Here is a 17602-nt window from a genome sequence, read left to right on the forward strand (position 1 = left end):
GACGAGCGAAACGGCCACGCCTATGCGCGTGATCACGTTCAGGAGGAAATCGTGGACGTTTCCGTCGCCCTGCAACAGCGAAACGCCAAACATCACTACTGACATTTTCTTTAAACTTAAGAGAATTGAAAGTAAAATGCTGAAGCTAACACATCCTCAACTCTGATCAGGATAAGAAAGTGTACCATTTGAGACGTGATGTAGCTGAGGTTGAGGAACTGCTATAGCCATTTAGGCCACTTCCACCACATACACCCACCAATACAATTTCTATATGGCTTTTATCAACTCTGGGCACAAGCTGGGGTACACCCTGGATGGGGTGCCAACCCATCTTGGGGCACAATCACACTCACACAAACTCTCACAGAATCACATACTACAGACAAAAGCAAACAATGCATATCTTTGGACTGGTGGAGGTAACCAGTGTGCCCAGAGGAAACCCCCAAACCACAGGCAGAACTTGCAAACTAAACTCATACACACAAGAGGTTGGATTCAAACCCATGTTAGATAAACATGATGACCACTAAGCCATTGTGGCCATCACCACAGGAGTACACCACAGGTTTATATTTTCTAGATCTAAATAAATGTTTTTGGTGGCTAAACCAGTTTAACTATGCTAATCTGGTCTTGCTTGCTGCCTAACTAGCATAACAGTAACTATTCCATGCTATGTTGCTACCTAGCTTGATGAAATTCACTAGCTATTAACATTAAATTAAATTATTTGCTAGCTTTCTAATCGTATTGACTTGAGAAAATCTCACTGCTAATGCTTTCTTTAATAAATCAATTTGGTCAAAATTCTATACATCTTACACAATTTGGTGTCCTTTAAAATAATCAAACACACATTACAGCACTTTGACAATTGTTTCTTCGCATATCCCAGCTTGTTAGGAAGTTGATACAGCAGCCCTGGAGCTGAGAAGACAAAGGCCCAAAAGGGTTGGCTTTGTAAAAATCAAGAGTTGTAGTCTGATTTATACAAAGTTTTTAATCTTGCGTACCAGTGTAGATTAATTCATTGCTAGAGAGTCAAAGCACTTTTGTACATCGCTCTGGACAAGGGCACCTCTTTAATGCCACAAATGTAAAAGGGGCAACTTAGCAGTCTCAGGGCTTAAACTTTACCTGGGTGTTACTGTAGTACTACTGAGAATAATATAGTCATGATAAGTATATGTACAATCCATAAAAAGACCTTCTATATACCAGGGATGGCTTATTTAAGAGAGCCAGCAGAGGTTTTAAAAGCAAGCTATTGCTAACATCATGACTCACAGACATTAGACAGCAGGGGTAACTTAAACAGTAGCTCAGGTGCCCAGGACAAGCCGATTATATTTTTCATTTTTTATTTTTTAATTCATCAGTGTCCAGTGACTGTTTGTTGATATGGCAGTCTGCTCATAAACACATTTATCTTCTGTCTATTGTCTAAATAAATCTTAAATATTTACTTATAGTTAAATTTATTTGTAATGTGATACGGTGATTACCCGGATTTTTATTATAATCCAGTCTGAAACACTTATTAATACATCATTCATCATACAACGTTTTTCATGTTGGTAGGAGTGGAAGATCTCCTGCTATAGAGCTTTAAACCCTGAATGAATGTGAACGCTGACTGCACTCCAGACCTCCTCACATCACCTACATCAGTACCTGACTTTACAAACACCCTTGTGGCTGAATGAACCTCACAGAAATCTCTACATGAACACTCCAAAATTTAATGGAACATCTCAGAAGAGTGGAAGGTTTTTACAACAGCAAATGAGGACTAAATGTGGAATGAGATGTTCAAAACACATACGTTTCCCACAAAATTCTGTCCATATAGTATATCTAAGATGTTAATTATTGTATTTGCTATCTTTATTACTAGGTCAACCTTGTTTGTGTTTTATTTGCATACATTTACTACTTAGCAAGCTTGTAGGCAAAAAAAACTTTTAGATTATAAGTCTAGTTAGCTTTGTTTAGAATCTAACTGAAACATTTTTCTTGCTAGTTGACACGTTTACTTTGCTCAATGATTCACAACAACATGATTGCTTGCAAGTTTAGTTTGTTTAGTTTGCTCACTATTTAATAAACCTGCTAATTTTCTAGTCTAGATTACTTTGTTCCAAATTGTTACTCAATATATTTGCTTATTAATCTAGTTTACTGCATTAGCTGCCTAATATATTTACCCTGCTAGATTCTAGTTAACAATGCTAGCAATCAACATTTTTAAAACACTTTGCTAGTGTCAAATATGTCCTTGTTCTTAAGATACAACATTCTGGTCTGACTTAGGGTAGCAGGTTAAAATCTCTGATCTTGGGGGTAATTCCACATTTGCGTCCAACATTTACTGTACAATTTCTCAGCAACCAAAGCAGTAGCATAGCCAATGGCAGCAGAGTTAATAAATGTCAAGGACTTGGACAGTTATTATTTGAAAATAACTGGCAACCAAGGTTCCAAGCATGCTAATTTTGCTACTTGCACAAAAAGGGGAACTTTATCAAAGTTCTATGAGAGTTTTACCCAGCAGAGGTGTAAACACAACAAGTATGCTAACCTAACAATGTTCTTGGCGAGCAAGAACTTCTTGCTCCTTCGCTGCTCCCTGCCATTGCTATCAATTCGCTTACATTCACAGATCTGATGCTAACGCTGAGACTGACAGCACTCTTGCTACGAACTCTCACACTCCCCCATGACTCTAAGATTCCTGTGCCTCCAAGCTAACACCTACGCACTACCATATCGACATCAACACTTGTATTATGCACCATCATCTTTAATGTCAACGCCAACATTCCACCCGCATCCCTGCTAATGCTTACCTTCCAAACCATCGCTGTCAGAGACCCACAATCCACTCGATCACTGCTAACACCCACTTTCTCTGCTAAGGCTCAATGATGATGATAATTTAGCATGACAGCACGGGCTGCTGTTTTCAGTCATTTACAATCATTTGCCATCAATGATGTTCATTTACCATGACAGGATCAAACTACCCACTATGACCAGCAACGATTCGTCTGGCTTACTTTGAAGGCTGAAAAGGTCATGTTGCTAGAACATTGCAAATGAGGGCTGTGCCATACATGAATAAATCATTTAGCTAATCAGTACCCTATGTTGCCTAATCAAATAAATATTGTCAGTTAAAAAGAGGTACCGCCATGAACTAGTACAAAGGAAAGATGAATTCAATGCTGGAAAAAGGAAAATGATTCCTGTTTGAAACTTTTAATCCATCTGAAGAATGTTCCAGAATAATGTGTTCTGAGTTATCATTTCTTTAAGCTAATTCCATTCAAGCAATTCGAAGTAAGGGAAAATGCACCAATCAGCATTTATTATTGAATTGCTGAAGTGGGAGGTGGCATACTTGCCGCTGAACGGATTATTACCATGGGTAAAGTTACTGCTAGCATTAAGATATGGATAGGGTAGAGTTCATGGGGCAAAACCTGTAATTTTCTCCACCACAAACCCCACATTTCCACATTTATTACTGGCTAAATGCTAACTGCATATGCTGTTAAACTTGTAATCCTGCTGTAATTCTATTGCTCATTGAAATATGGTCCCCAGCCTCCTCGAGGCTGTGCTCAATGGCAAGGCGAGTTGCCGCTCGGGGCAAGTCTCCTGTGCTGTAAGAACACGTGTCTTAGCTGGATTTCGGCCTCAAGCTGTAAACACTGGTTTAGTCCTACAGCAGATGTGGCACTTGTACTCTTCACAGCAATGAGGTTTTAATGCCTTCCATCCCTCGTTTCTTTTTTTTTGCGATAGTCAGACTGTTAGCATCTGCCTCCAGTTTAGTCACTAGGCCTGTTGCATCAATCACAAGGTTTTACCACAGACATAATGCCGGTGCCAGGACCAGCGTCTAATCTAAAGATGTTTACATGAGTTTAAATGGTGTTCGTTTGAAGACTGGAAGACATGCAATCACTCTCCTTATGTTGCTTGTTTACAATGATGTTGTTAGCTAATGGCATCTTTGGTTAGCTAGGTAGGTGATCATAAAAATGCCTGCCTTGTCTAAAACTGCATATTTAGGTTGCTTTCCCATTTATTATAAATCCAGACAAAATCTTATAATACCAAGGTCACAGCCTGTCCCCTGAACATTTAGAAACTTGGAAATCTTTCCAGTGGTCCAACTGGGGCAAAGGTTTTATTCCAAACCTTATTATATATGGTTTCCTTTTCAAAATATTTGCCAAGTAGCACCCATTTGAATGGCAACATATGCATCAGTATTCGAAAGACCTTTGTGTCCATGGTAGTGTCTGGCAACATCAGACCCTGTTATCATTTGCTCATCATATCGACCACATAGCAAAACCTCCAGCCTAGACCTAGATCCATCACGAGCACAGGCTCCAGGTCAGTGGGGAAAAGAATAATCAGTGTTTAAGTCTGAGAACCTTTCCTTGACTCTTTTCTTTAGGTTGTCCCTCTGGACAAAGGTTTTATGTGTAGCAGACATCTCCTGTGTTTTCTATCAGACCGAGGTCCTGACCGCATCGCTTTAAGGAGCTTTATCTATAAGAAATCTCATGAGGTATACACTCTAGACTACCAGGCACTGGGAGGTACAAGAACGAGGCTTGGCCATATGGCCATTACATTAACCAAAAGTGTGGGGTAGTTCTCTGTCTCAGACCAAGTTTCAACACCAGTAAAAGTTCCAGGAATACGGGTAACTTAAAGTATCTACTCTCTTACAAAAAAACTATTACAATATGAACCTGTTGTTTGATTTGTTTCACCATGGGACACTCTTGAATATATATATATATATATATATATATATATATATATATATATATATATATATATATATATATATATATATATATATATATATATATATATATATATATACAGTGAGGAAAATAAGTATTTGAACACCCTGCTATTTTGCAAGTTCTCCCACTTAGAAATCATGGAGGGGTCTGAAATTGTCATCGTAGGTGCATGTCCACTGTGAGAGACATAATCTAAAAAAAAAGATCCTGAAATCACAATGTATGATTTTTTAACTATTTATTTGTATGATACAGCTGCAAATAAGTATTTACTTACTTACTAAACCCAATAGGCTCTATTGGGTTTAGGTCTGGAGACTGGCTAGGCCACGCCAGAACCTTGATATGCTTCTTACAGAGCCACTCCTTGGTTATCCTGGCTGTGTGCTTCGGGTCATTGTCATGTTGGAAGACCCAGTCTCGACCCATCTTCAATGCTCTAACTGAGGGAAGGAGGTTGTTTCCCAAAATCTCGCAACACATGGCCTGGGTCATCCTCTCCTTAATACAGTGTAGTCGCCCTGTCCCATGTGCAGAAAAACACCCCCAAAGCATGATGCTACCACCCCCATGCTTCACAGTAGGGATGGTGTTCTTGGGATGGTACTCACCATTCTTCTTCCTCCAAACACGTTTAGTGGAATTATGACCCAAAAGTTCTATTTTGGTCTCATCTGACCACATGACTTTCTCCCATGACTCCTCTGGATCATCCAAATGGTCATTGGCAAACTTAAGACGTGCCTGGACATGTGCTGGTTTAAGCAGGGGAACCTTCCGTGCCATGCATGATTTCAAACCATGACGTCTTAGTGTATTACCAACAGTAACCTTGGAAACGGTGGTCCCAGATCTTTTCAGGTCATTGACCAGCTCCTCCCGTGTAGTACTGGGCTGATTTCTCACCTTCCTTAGGATCATTGAGACCCCACGAGGTGAGATCTTGCATGGAGCCCCAGTCTGAGGGAGTTCGACAGTCATGCTTAGCTTCTTCCATTTTCTAATGATTGCTCCAACAGTGGACCTTTTTTCACCAAGCTGCTTGGCAATTTCCCCGTAGCCCTTTCCAGCCTTGTGGAGGTGTACAATTTTGTCTCTAGTGTCTTTGGACAGCTCTTTGGTCTTGGCCATGTTAGTAGTTGGATTCTTACTGATTGTATGGGGTGGACAGGTGTCTTTATGCAGCTAACAACCTCAAACAGGTGCATCTAATTTAGGATAATAAATGTAGTGGAGGTGGACATTTTAAAGGCAGACTAACAGGTCTTTGAGGGTCAGAATTCTAGCTGATAGACAGGTGTTCAAATACTTATTTACAGCTGTATCATACAAATAAATAGTTTAAAAATCATATATTGTGATTTCTGGATTTTATTTTTAGATTATGTCTCTCACAGTGGACATGCACCTACGATGACAATTTCAGACCCCTCGATGATTTCTAAGTGGGAGAACTTGCAAAATAGCAGGGTGTTCAAATACTTATTTTCCTCACTGTATATATATATATATATATATATATATATATATATATATATATATATATATATATATATATATATATATATATATGGTGGTATCAAAAAGTATCAAGACTAGATTTGTTTAAAACAAAGTCATTTATTTATCTACGTTTACATACTATCACCTTCAAAATAGTCCCCTTACACAGCGATACAGCGCTCCCACTTCTGGAATGTGTCCTGGAAGTCTTCTTTTCGAAGCGTTTCAAGCACCTTATGCAATCCACGCCGGATCTCTGCAAAAAGGAGAGCTCTGAAGAGCCCTAACACAGGAAGCTCTCTGATTAGAGCTCTGTGACAGAGTGCACATGTATAGCACCAGTTGCACAGCTTCCGATGTACACAGGGCAATGTCTTGCACTGACTTATAAAGGTCGGTGCTCCCTGTGACTGTGCGTGCAAGCTTGTGCTGCCATCTGTTGCCGTGTTTTAAAACTAGTCACGAAACTTTTTGATACCACCTCGTAGACATTTACATTGACGGGGTTTCCTTGTAGACAGGATTCCAAGAGGAACCATTTTAGAAATCTAAGAATCTTTTAAAGAACATTTGAGGAGCCTTTCCTCACTAGGAGTACAGCTGTTAACCGTGATTCAATAGGCAGAATGGATTAGATACAAGGTGACAGCATTCCTTACCACATGTCCTCGATGGGCCATGAGGATGGCAAAGTTAGTGAGGTGACTACACGAGCAGGTGGTGTGCGTCTTATTCGTTCCCAGAAGCTTGCATCCCCGAGTCGACCAGTAGCCCATCATGCTCCTATCTGAGTAGTTCCAGAATGAGCAGTTTGGGTTGAAGTAGTTTTCAGTCTAAAAGCAACCAGATGAGTATACACAGCATGGTAAAACACATTTCCTTAAATGAGTCCAGCATAATTCTTGGTAACTACAAAATCTCAAGACACCATTTTCTACTTACATCAAGATGCTCGAGTGTGAAGACGACAGGCTCCGAAATAAAGATGCGACTGGACTCCTTGTTGATGGACGCAGACAGAATGTGGGAGTTGACGGTGAGTGTGTGGTTCCTCACTGTTCCTCCTTCGCTCACCAGCCTGAGCGTGGCGTTCTCCGTGGTCAAAAAGCGCCCGAGGTGTTTGTACAGAACAAAGACCAGCTTTGCAACCCCTGCATTTCAGGAAAAGAGTTCATTACAGCTCTAGGACATGATAATGTGATCCAATGTAGGGTATCTAGTGACCAATATTTGATATGTAGATAAATTTCTCGTCGCTAAACTGTTTCTTCAGCACGTTCGCTTAGCACCACTGCTGCCACGTGAATATGACGTATCAAAACACTAAGGAGACCTCTCAGGCGTGTCCTGAGAGTCACACAGAATACAGATTAACATGGCAGAGGTAGAGCTGCATCTTCCTAGAGACAAAACAGGGAAAAAACCATCTGGTTTTATTTCATCTTTTTAATTAATTAATTTATTTTTTTGCACTTCAAATTCAGAAGGCATTTAAGTAAATTGATGATTTGCTGTCTGTCTGAACCAAAGAAATAAAAGCGAACTATCTGTACAATATTGGATATTTTTTCAAATCAAAAATCAAAAAGAAATCGTATGTATCATATCATTGACTCTGCATCGAGATGCAAATTGCATCGGCCTCAGTTATAAAGGTTAGCAGGAAACCAGAACATGCAAGACTGAAGACTTTCCCATGGAGGAATAATTCCTGGCTCAAACAAAGTACCATCAGAGGAGACTCCTTTCAAAAGCATCAAAATCCTATTGATTATTATTTTCTGATTATATGGCTCAGTGGTGTGAGCAGTTGTGGCTCAGTGGTTAAGGTTCAGGGTTACTGATCGGAAGGTATATTATTCAACCCCCAATATTGCAAACCTGCTACTCTTGGGGCCCTTGAGCAAGGGCCTTAACCCTCTGTGCTCCAAGGGGCACTGTATCATCACTGACCCTGTTCTCTGACCCCACCATATCCACCATTGCCATCAAATTACATATTAGTATAAGTGCATTAATATCTATTTAAACCTGTGATAGGAGCTGCAGCCAAACTACCATCCAAACTGCTGTTAGAGAAATCTAATCAACACCACTCTTCTGACCAGTCACTCTGTACTTGCTATATTCCCGTATCAAATGTCTTCTTTTTAAATCTATATAACCGGCTGAAATATTCCATATTTCATGAGATGTGACTGGAAATGACGTTGACACTATAACTATTTTAGACTTCCTCATCATGGTATACCGTGATATCAGTATACCATCACACAGCAGGTCTCCGGGAGGATACACATGATCCCCGAGTGCTGTGAGGTCTTTGCACCAGTAAGGATCGTAATCCAGTTGAATTCTTCATTACACCGGACGATTACAGTCTTAAATTACAGTCTCGGAGAAGGGGACATGTACCGGTTTTACTTTCGCTGAGGTTGATTTCGCAGCCTAGCGCTCACACCCTGTCGTCGTTTGGACAACCCAACCCGTCTGTCACGGTTTATACGGGTTTGAAATTTCACTCTGCGCTGCAGAGCTTTGGTTCTTGAGGACATTGTTCCCAAAACAAACAAACAAAGGCCAATACATAATCTCTACTTTGTGTGACAGCGCAAATCCGAAGATCTGCGGCTCGTGTTACAGGCGGTTGTCGCAATCTGAAGGGCATGTTCGCGGCTCTGATTTGCTTCGTCATGTAGCCATTGAGAAAAGTCTGAGATTCATTGCGTGACTAAATCCTTGCACGGCGTGACCTTTCAAGGATGACGCCTTCCAAATTCTACAAGCAAACGAAAACATTTCCACATCGATTTCGATAGTGGAACATGTTTACGGGCTCAAATGTTAGCATGTGATTGACAGACTTTTTTTTTTTTTTTGAGGAATTTTGCCAAAATTCACTCATAGTGACATCTGTCCGGATTCCCCCGAGTGCTACCTATATAATAATGCACGACTCAAAAACCAGTTCAACTTGCGGATTATACATAGTTGGAAACAGTCTAGCTGGGCGTGACTGGATACTGATAAACACTTTTGATTGACATGCTCTGTTTGAGACTTGCGACCTTGCTTAAGTGGAGCTTAACTCCAAACAGTCCCTATAATTGGGGATGAACCTTAAGGCCTAAGCATTAAGTATTAAGTCTTTTCAGTCCCACACCTACAAATCCACCCAGTCTTAGTAGTCTACATTTGATCTAAGCTAGCTTTCTCATCCTAGCTTACTCATCCTCAATCTGTTTTTGTTACATGGATCCATAATTTTAGTGAAATATTTATACATATTTTGAGTATTGTGACTCTTCATAGTGAAGTTTACACACCCTGTTTCACTATTCACTATTTGTTAAGACTTTGCGCCGCATGTTGTGTCCCTCAAGACCAGCATTTACCTAATTACAAAGCATTCACATACACTAACGCTTCTCGGGAGCTTACAGTGCCCGAAACTGAGCGATGACTCAATTCTATTTCACGCACCATTCTTGCTGTTTAATTTGACCGTGTTGGCGGGGAGCTGGATCATGGCGCCTCCTTTGCTTGTCTGAGGAAACTTAAAATCCTGAACGTGGCCTTCTGTGCTCAACACATACACGTCCAACACTGCAAAAATGTAGAGAGAGAGAGAGAGAGAGAGAGAGAGAGAGAGAGAGAGAGAGAGAGAGAGAGAGACAAGAATTACCATTACAAGCTTAATTTAAAATCTGTACAAATATTTAACACATTTTATTTAAAATTATATAAATCAAATTATATACCGTAATTTCCGGACTATAAAGCGCACCCATATATAAGCCGCACCCACTGAATTTTACAAATATTTTTATTTTGAACATAAATAAGCCGCACCTGTCTATAAGTCGCAGGTGTCTACATTAAAACTAATGAACTTTACAAAGACAGTGTTTGTTACACGGTGTAACGGGTGAAATATGTTGTGGCTCCTTTAAGAGCATAGCGGTATTTTGGGAATAGACTGCAGCCGCATTTTCCAGTATTACTGGGTGTGTGCAAGACGAGGATTATGTCCTTATTATTTTCTGATGCTCATTCCTAAGTTTCTTTGACTAACCCGTAATGCTGTTGCCAAGAAAATTAAAAAAGCACGAGTTTTGGAAACCTGTCTGTGTTTATATGATTTCTGTTGCAACTGGAGTTAGCGAGCTCTCCCTTAACCCAGACTCAACGCGTTACAACGGCTTGTATCTAAACAGTAGCCGACCAAGAAAGTCATTGTTCACTGTCTTCCTCCTTCCTTTCACAACTATTTCTCTCGGGAGTTTTTCTTTTGGCATCGTCGTGCGTTTAAAAATCACCATCGGTGAAGCTTTTCTCCCGAAGCCGTGCAGCTCAGAACACAGGTGAAGTGCGTTTTTTTCATGCCCGGTCAGCATGTTTCATTGGTCTAATGTTATGGGGTTCAGTTTTTTTGGCTTGAAGTTTGTAAAACCGGGAAAAACCCAGGAAAAATCTATAAATTAGTCGCTTCGTTGTTTAAGCCGACAGGGTAAAAAAGTAGCGGCTTATAGTCCGGAAAATACGGTAATACAAATTTTATTTCTATACTTTGATCTAAGACACTAAAAAATGGGACATAGCAAATTCCTTCATTCATTCATTCAATCATTGTTTTAATCATTGTTTTATTGTTGTATTATCGCAAGATGGTCAGGTTAAGTGCAACCCCTCAGATACATTTGCATTGAACATGTGCAACATATAACCAGTGGTGTAAAGTATTTGAGTAAATGTTTGCTACTCTCTAGTTTTACTGAGCAGCAAAAATATAAGCGACTTTTACTCTCTACCCAACTACATTTACATTTTTTTACTTCACTGCATTTTAATGGAAAATTCCCGTTACAAATGACAGCAGGGAGGTGACTTTATTTGATTTAATTTCATTTGTCCATTGAACGCTAATGCTTCTGCTTCTTTGTGACGTGAAACTGTAATTCAGTTCAATTCATTTTTATTTCTATAGCGCTTTTAACAATGGACATTATCTCAAAGCAGCTTTACACAGATAATCCAGAAATAAAGACTCATTTGTTTCATTCTGGCATGTTCGAGAGGCCGTTGTGTTTATTTTGGTTAGATGTACAATTCGATTTGTATTTTAGGAATTAAAACCTCACCAAACAACTGTTTACCGACTGTGTCTTGGTGTCAAGAACTAGTGCATCTTCGAGTGCAAGTCAAATTCTCAAGTACTGTTCAAAATCAGATACTTCAAGATGTTTACTCAAGTCCTATTGGAATCTGTGAATTTGAACTTTCACAGTAAGGTATCTATACTTCTATTCAAGTAGGATTTTCAAGTACTTTTACACTTCTGAATAGAACTTGGGAGGGGGAGTGGTGGCTCCAGCGGTTAAGGCGCTGGGTTACCGATCGGAAGGTCGGGGTTCAAGCCCTGGTATTGCCAAGCTGCCACTCTTGGGCCCTTGAGCAAGGCCCTTAACCCTCTATGCTCCAGGGGACCCTTACGAGAAAAATAAACCAAGGACCGTGAGGTCGGAGCGACGTGGAGCCGCCTAACCCGTGGGCTCACCACCTGCAGGAGGGACCGTAAGGGACCAGTGCTGAGAGGATTGGGCAGCAGTCGAAGGCGGGGGCCTTGACAGCCCGATCCCTGGACACGAGAGGTGTCTGGGGAATCTGCTTAGACTGCTGCCCCCGCGACCTGAATTACGGATAAGCAGAATGAAATAAAATGAAAATGAATAGAACTTGCATTTTTCCTCTATTTTCTAAGGAGCACAAGTAAAGTGAAACAAAAGAAAGTGCCTACAAACCTTAAATCTAAGATAAAAAAAAAAAAAAAAACACAAGCATGACAAGACTTCTTGAGATGGATCATCGTTTTTTTTAAGGTCCGATTTCATATACGGCTCCGCACATACATAATTTATATTTTTATATCTAGAACAATACATTTCAAATACATTAAAGGGGAAATGAACTGTACATAAAGTGCATGATATATACAATATATTGCACAATTTCTTTTTACACCAAATCTATTCAAATCCATTACCACACGGCCCGAGGTAAAAATCTGTTTCCCTGAGTATAAAGATGAATTTCATTGCATGCTTTTACAGCTGTACTAAAATAACAGTAATAAAACTAAAGATAATAAGTACAAATAAAAACCGAATTCTTCTTCTACTTATTATCATTATTATTAAATCAACTTTCCAGGGTTAAGCTTCGCCTTCAACCTGATCGATTTAATCCGATAGCTTCAGTCATTGCGTCGACGCAAAAGCTCACGGCCGGAAGGGGAAAAAAACGTGACAATGACAGTTATAAAACGATCTGTTTATGCCATGAGGTTCTGGAATGAGAAACGCTGGCCTGTTATATCCTCCAGCCACAACCCATGCATTGTGTGCTCGCTTAAAGGAAAGATATGGAGCGTTTACCTGTCATGAGAGTGGAACTATTGGGAAAACACACACACACACACACACACTACACCAGAGTACACAGTGTGTGAATGTCAAATATAGCCGGGATCAAACCTATCACTAGACTTTTACTGTGATTCCTCCTGTGGCTGCTGATAGGTTTGTGTCTTCAGCTGCGCCTTTAGGGCCCCGACGGAGCACAGCTCCGAATCCATTCAGACTCCGTTCTAAACTCGCTTTGATGTGTGAAAATACAGCGAGGTCAGACGCCAGTATTAGCGAGAACTCCCTTCTCACTCTCTCTTTCTTTCTCTCTTTCTCTCACTCTCGCTTTAACTTATAGTTCTGACACTTGAAAACAAGGGACCTTTTTTGGCCTCTTCTCTCTTTCTTTCTTTTCATCCGGCAGCACGTATCCACTCCATCTATTTCCTTCAGCCCTCGAGCACTTGCCTTGTGTTGCGGTTGAGTTAAATTATGCTAATTACCGGTGAGAGACGGAGACGGAGTGGCAAAAAAAAAAAAAAAAAAAAAGTTTTGCTAATATGCTCCAGGGCACTTTCTGTCAGCCGTGGAGCCGGCAGGCACTGGGCTGCATCGCTAACCACATCTTACGTCTTTCAAAGAAAAGGGACGGACTTAAACAGGGCGTGCGAGGTGCATCTGCAGCTGGGGGAGGACAAAAAAAACTACAAAAAGACTTGTGCAAAAAGTAGATTAATACTGTTTTCAACACTTGCTAAAACAGGAAAGTAGTTATTAAAAGACCACGAGTTGAAATAAAACAGTTCTATTATTCGCAAAAAAAAAATTCTCCACAAGCAGCCACAGCACTTCATCTCTCTCTCTTTCTGACGCATCATACCTCTGCTTTAAAGCTTAACCATTGTTTATACAGGAGGGGTGGAATAAGGTGGGAAAAAAGAGATTCATAATAAGGCAAATCTAACAAAAGTAAACCATTATAAAGAGGAAAATGATTGAGAAATGCTGAGGTTATTAATGTATGAAATAAATAAACAAACAAACAAACACCTCTAAATTAAAATGTAGCAAAAAATAGTAGGAAGGTAATAAAAAGGTTTTCTAACACACACACACAAAAAAAAGAAAAGGCAAAAAAAAAAAAGAGAAAGAAATTAAAAACCATAAAATAAATAAGCTGGTAAATATTGAGGTTAGAAGGAATAAATGCATGCAAAAAAATATATATATATTCAAATTTTTTTTGTTTGTTTGTTTTTTTTTTTACTTTGAATTTTTATATATAATACGATATAATACAAATATAATATGAATAAATAATTTAAATCTATGAAATGGTGAGAATATTAACCCTAAACAAACAAAAAGCAAAAAAAAAAGTAAATCAGAAAAAAGTAAATTAAAACAATAAAATAAAAAACAAATAAATATAAAACAAAATAAAAAAAAAATATGTGCCACTCAAAATGTAGTCAGTAAATTAAATACAAATATTTTGGTTTAAGAAATGCTGATGTTTTAGAAAAATAAATGAGCAAAATAAGTAAGTAAAAAAAAAAAGTAAATAAACTGGTTGACAAATAAAAATGTATAAATAATATTACAAACAATTACAAAATATAAATGATAAATAAATATATTATAAATGATCAATAAAAATGGTAAAAAAAAATTGCTGTTATATATATATATATATATATATATATATATATATATATATATATATATATATATATATATATATATATATATATAAAATATATTTTTATTTTTTCCTTACTGTATGAGTTACATGAGAGGACAATAAGATTTTCTCACATCTGCTTTTGATATAGTCCCCATGTCTGCTTTTGAACTCCTGATCTCCACCAGCCCCACGTGTGCTTTAATATCTGAGGTGAAAAAGATGCGAGTGAAAGCGAGGTAAAGCAGGTGTACATGCTCTAAGAGGACGTGGGGGGGTGAGAGTTTCAGCCCTGAAATGTAAAAAGGTGGAAGGCCATTGAGAAGAGGTTAAAAGCGGAGCTATGAGAAGCCGAGCACGTTAAAGCTGACCAATACGAACGAGCTCGCGACACTAATAAAGTCTGCTGGTGGCGCAGGAATGAAACACACAGAGGTTCACGGGGAATCTCTTTCAAACCTCATCCTCGTCTGAATGAAAAAAAAACCCCTGCTACTATCAGTATTGAGACTCTGCTTGGCTAGCTCAGTAGAAATCCTGACTAGTGAAACTATTCCAAACCTCATGAATAAAAAGGTTTTATGTTGGTTTTTGCTGCTATTTTTATTAGCAATATTAAAAAACAGCATCGTTACGTCAATTACAGATATTGAAGAAATTATTCATGTAAAAATAATAAATAATTTGAATGTTTATCTTAATTTAGATGTTAGTTATCAATCATTTATTGACTAATTCTTTGCCAAATTGCCAAATTGCAAAACGCAGACATTGGCAATGAAATATTGTGAAAAAAAATAAAAATCAATATTAATGCAAAAAGGTTTTTTTTATAAAAACCTTATACACTTATAAACTTTTATAAGTTGCAAGAAAAATCATGGAACATGAAATGTAGTAATTATTAAAAAGAAAGGAGAAAAAAAAAAAACCTTTTGTCCATTATAAAGTATTACTGACGATAAAAACTTTAAAATAGTCAGCTTTTTTTTGTTATTTGAAATGCCACTGGTGCTCTACAAATATTATATTTCCATATATATATATATATATATATATATATATATATGGATATACACTATATATATAGTGTATATATATATATATATACACTATAAAGAAACAATGTAGATTAAAATCAAGTCAAGTAAGTTAATGAAAAGTCAAGTAACATACTGTAAAGGAAATTGAGCCAAGTAATGCAAAGGCAAGCAATATATAGTGAAGTAAATTTAAGTCATGTAACAAAGTAAAGTTAAGTAATATAAAGTTGTCAATTCAAGTAACAAAGTATATTAAAGTACATTAAAATCAAGTCAAGTAACAAATTATAGAAAATCTAAGTAAAGTAATGTAAATGTAAGTAAATTAAGGCCGTCAATTAATATTAAGTAAACAAAGTCAAGTAGAGTAAATTTAGGTAAATTAAAGCCATCAATTAATGTTAAGTAAACAAAGTCAAGTAAAGTAGAGTAAATTTGAGTCAATTAAAGCCGCCAATTAATGTTAAGTAAACAAAGTCAAGTAGAGTAAATTTAAGTAAATTAAAGCCGCCAATTAATGTTAAGTAAACAAAGTCAAGTAGAGTAAATTTAAGTAAATTAAAGCCGCCAATTAATGTTAAGTAAACAAAGTCAAGTAAAGTAGAGTAAATTTGAGTCAATTAAAGCCGCCAATTAATGTTAAGTAAACAAAGTCAAGTAGAGTAAATTTAAGTAAATTAAAGCCGCCAATTAATGTTAAGTAAACAAAGTCAAGGATAGTAAATTTGAGTAAATTAAAGCCGCCAATTAATGTTAAGCAAACAAAGTCAAGTAGAGTAAATTTAAGTAAATTTACGCCCGCCAATTAATGTTAAGTAAACAAAGTCAAGTAGAGTAAATTTAAGTAAATTAAAGCCATCAATTAATGTTATGTAAACAAAGTCAAGTAGAGTAAATTTAAGTAAATTAAAGCCGCCAATTAATGTTAAGTAAACAAAGTCAAGTAGAGTAAATTTGAGTAAATTAAAGCCGTCAATTAATATTAAGTAAACAAAGTCAAGTAAAGTAGAGTAAATTTAAGTAAATTAATGTCGAGTCATATAACAGAGTAAAGTTAAGTAACAAACTACTCAATTCAAGTAACAAAGTAAATTAAAGTAGGTTCAATCAAGGCAAGTCAATAAAAAAAAAAAAATCAGGTAGGGTTAATTAAAGTAAATGAATGTCACGTCAAGTTACATAAAGTAAAGCAGTCAAGTAATGCGAAATAAACTCAAATAAATTAAGTAATGTAGAGTAAAATCAAGCTACAATAAAAACATAAAGAGCCATTTTAAAAGTCTAATTATTTAGAGACAAATACATAGAGAGTCCTCTCAGTGTCCACAATCAGCTCAAATCTACATGAATTCACAGCACTGCATGGCCCCCCAGGTGAGTCTGGGCTTGTGTGTGTTTTTTTTAATACCGCAACATTAAATCCATGTTGGCAAGTGGAAATGTCTTGAATACAATCAGATATTGCTTGTATTTCTTATTATACGTTTACAACAAACTAAATATAAGATCAGTAAACATATTTCCATGCATTATTCCTCATTCTTAAAATAAATGCTTTATTTTGAAAAAAAAAAAACATTTGAGGGCTTGAAATGAGTAAAAATAGGTTCAATAATCTTATACCTGGTTTATTGTAATTGTATGATAGGAAATACCAAATTCTCTTGCTAAGACGTCATGTTGAGCCGAGAGCGCCGGCGTACATACTCAAAAGCCTTTCAAATCCTCGCAAATCCGGATAATGGACAGAAAAGTTAGCGTTAGCTTTTAGACCTCGGGTTGCAAGCCGAATTGGAAGTAAAAAGCCGGGTGATTTGGGAAAGCTGCAGGCAACGAGAATGACAGCGAGAAATCTGGTACTCACATCGCAGGTGGAGAGGGAAAAAAACATGTCCCAACATATCATTTGCTTTTTCCTCTGGCTGTGTGTAACTTTCTGAAATGGTTGTGTTCGGGTTTAAGACCTTGGCGGGTTATGACCTTATACATATATTTTAAAAGACTTTTATTTTAATAGAAAACACTGGTGAGACATCCAGTAATAGCAATTTACATGCTATACAGTTAAACTTAAATGTGCATTAATCATTCCCATTAATCAAATATAGAATCTATCTATCTATCTAT

General features: G+C 37.5%; 1 protein-coding gene across 13 annotated transcripts in view; it reads right to left on the bottom strand.

Annotated features, from left to right (window-relative positions):
* Positions 1–17602, bottom strand: part of adgrl2b.1 (adhesion G protein-coupled receptor L2b, tandem duplicate 1) — a 143173-nt gene that overhangs the window by 33845 nt on the left and 91726 nt on the right. For all 13 annotated transcript variants that reach the window (XM_083542572.1, XM_083542568.1, XM_083542569.1 and 10 more), the window contains 4 exons: positions 9828–9950; positions 7287–7495; positions 7004–7177; positions 1–69 (listed from right to left, as the gene is read on the bottom strand). The exon at positions 1–69 is cut by the window's left edge and continues 141 nt beyond it. In XM_083542572.1, coding sequence (XP_083398698.1) covers positions 1–69; positions 7004–7177; positions 7287–7495; positions 9828–9950 — 575 coding nt within the window. The remainder of the gene's footprint in view (positions 70–7003; positions 7178–7286; positions 7496–9827; positions 9951–17602) is intronic.

Source organism: Silurus aristotelis, assembly GCF_946808225.1.
Source record: "Silurus aristotelis genome assembly, chromosome: 5".
Classification (NCBI taxonomy): Eukaryota; Metazoa; Chordata; class Actinopteri; order Siluriformes; family Siluridae; genus Silurus; species Silurus aristotelis.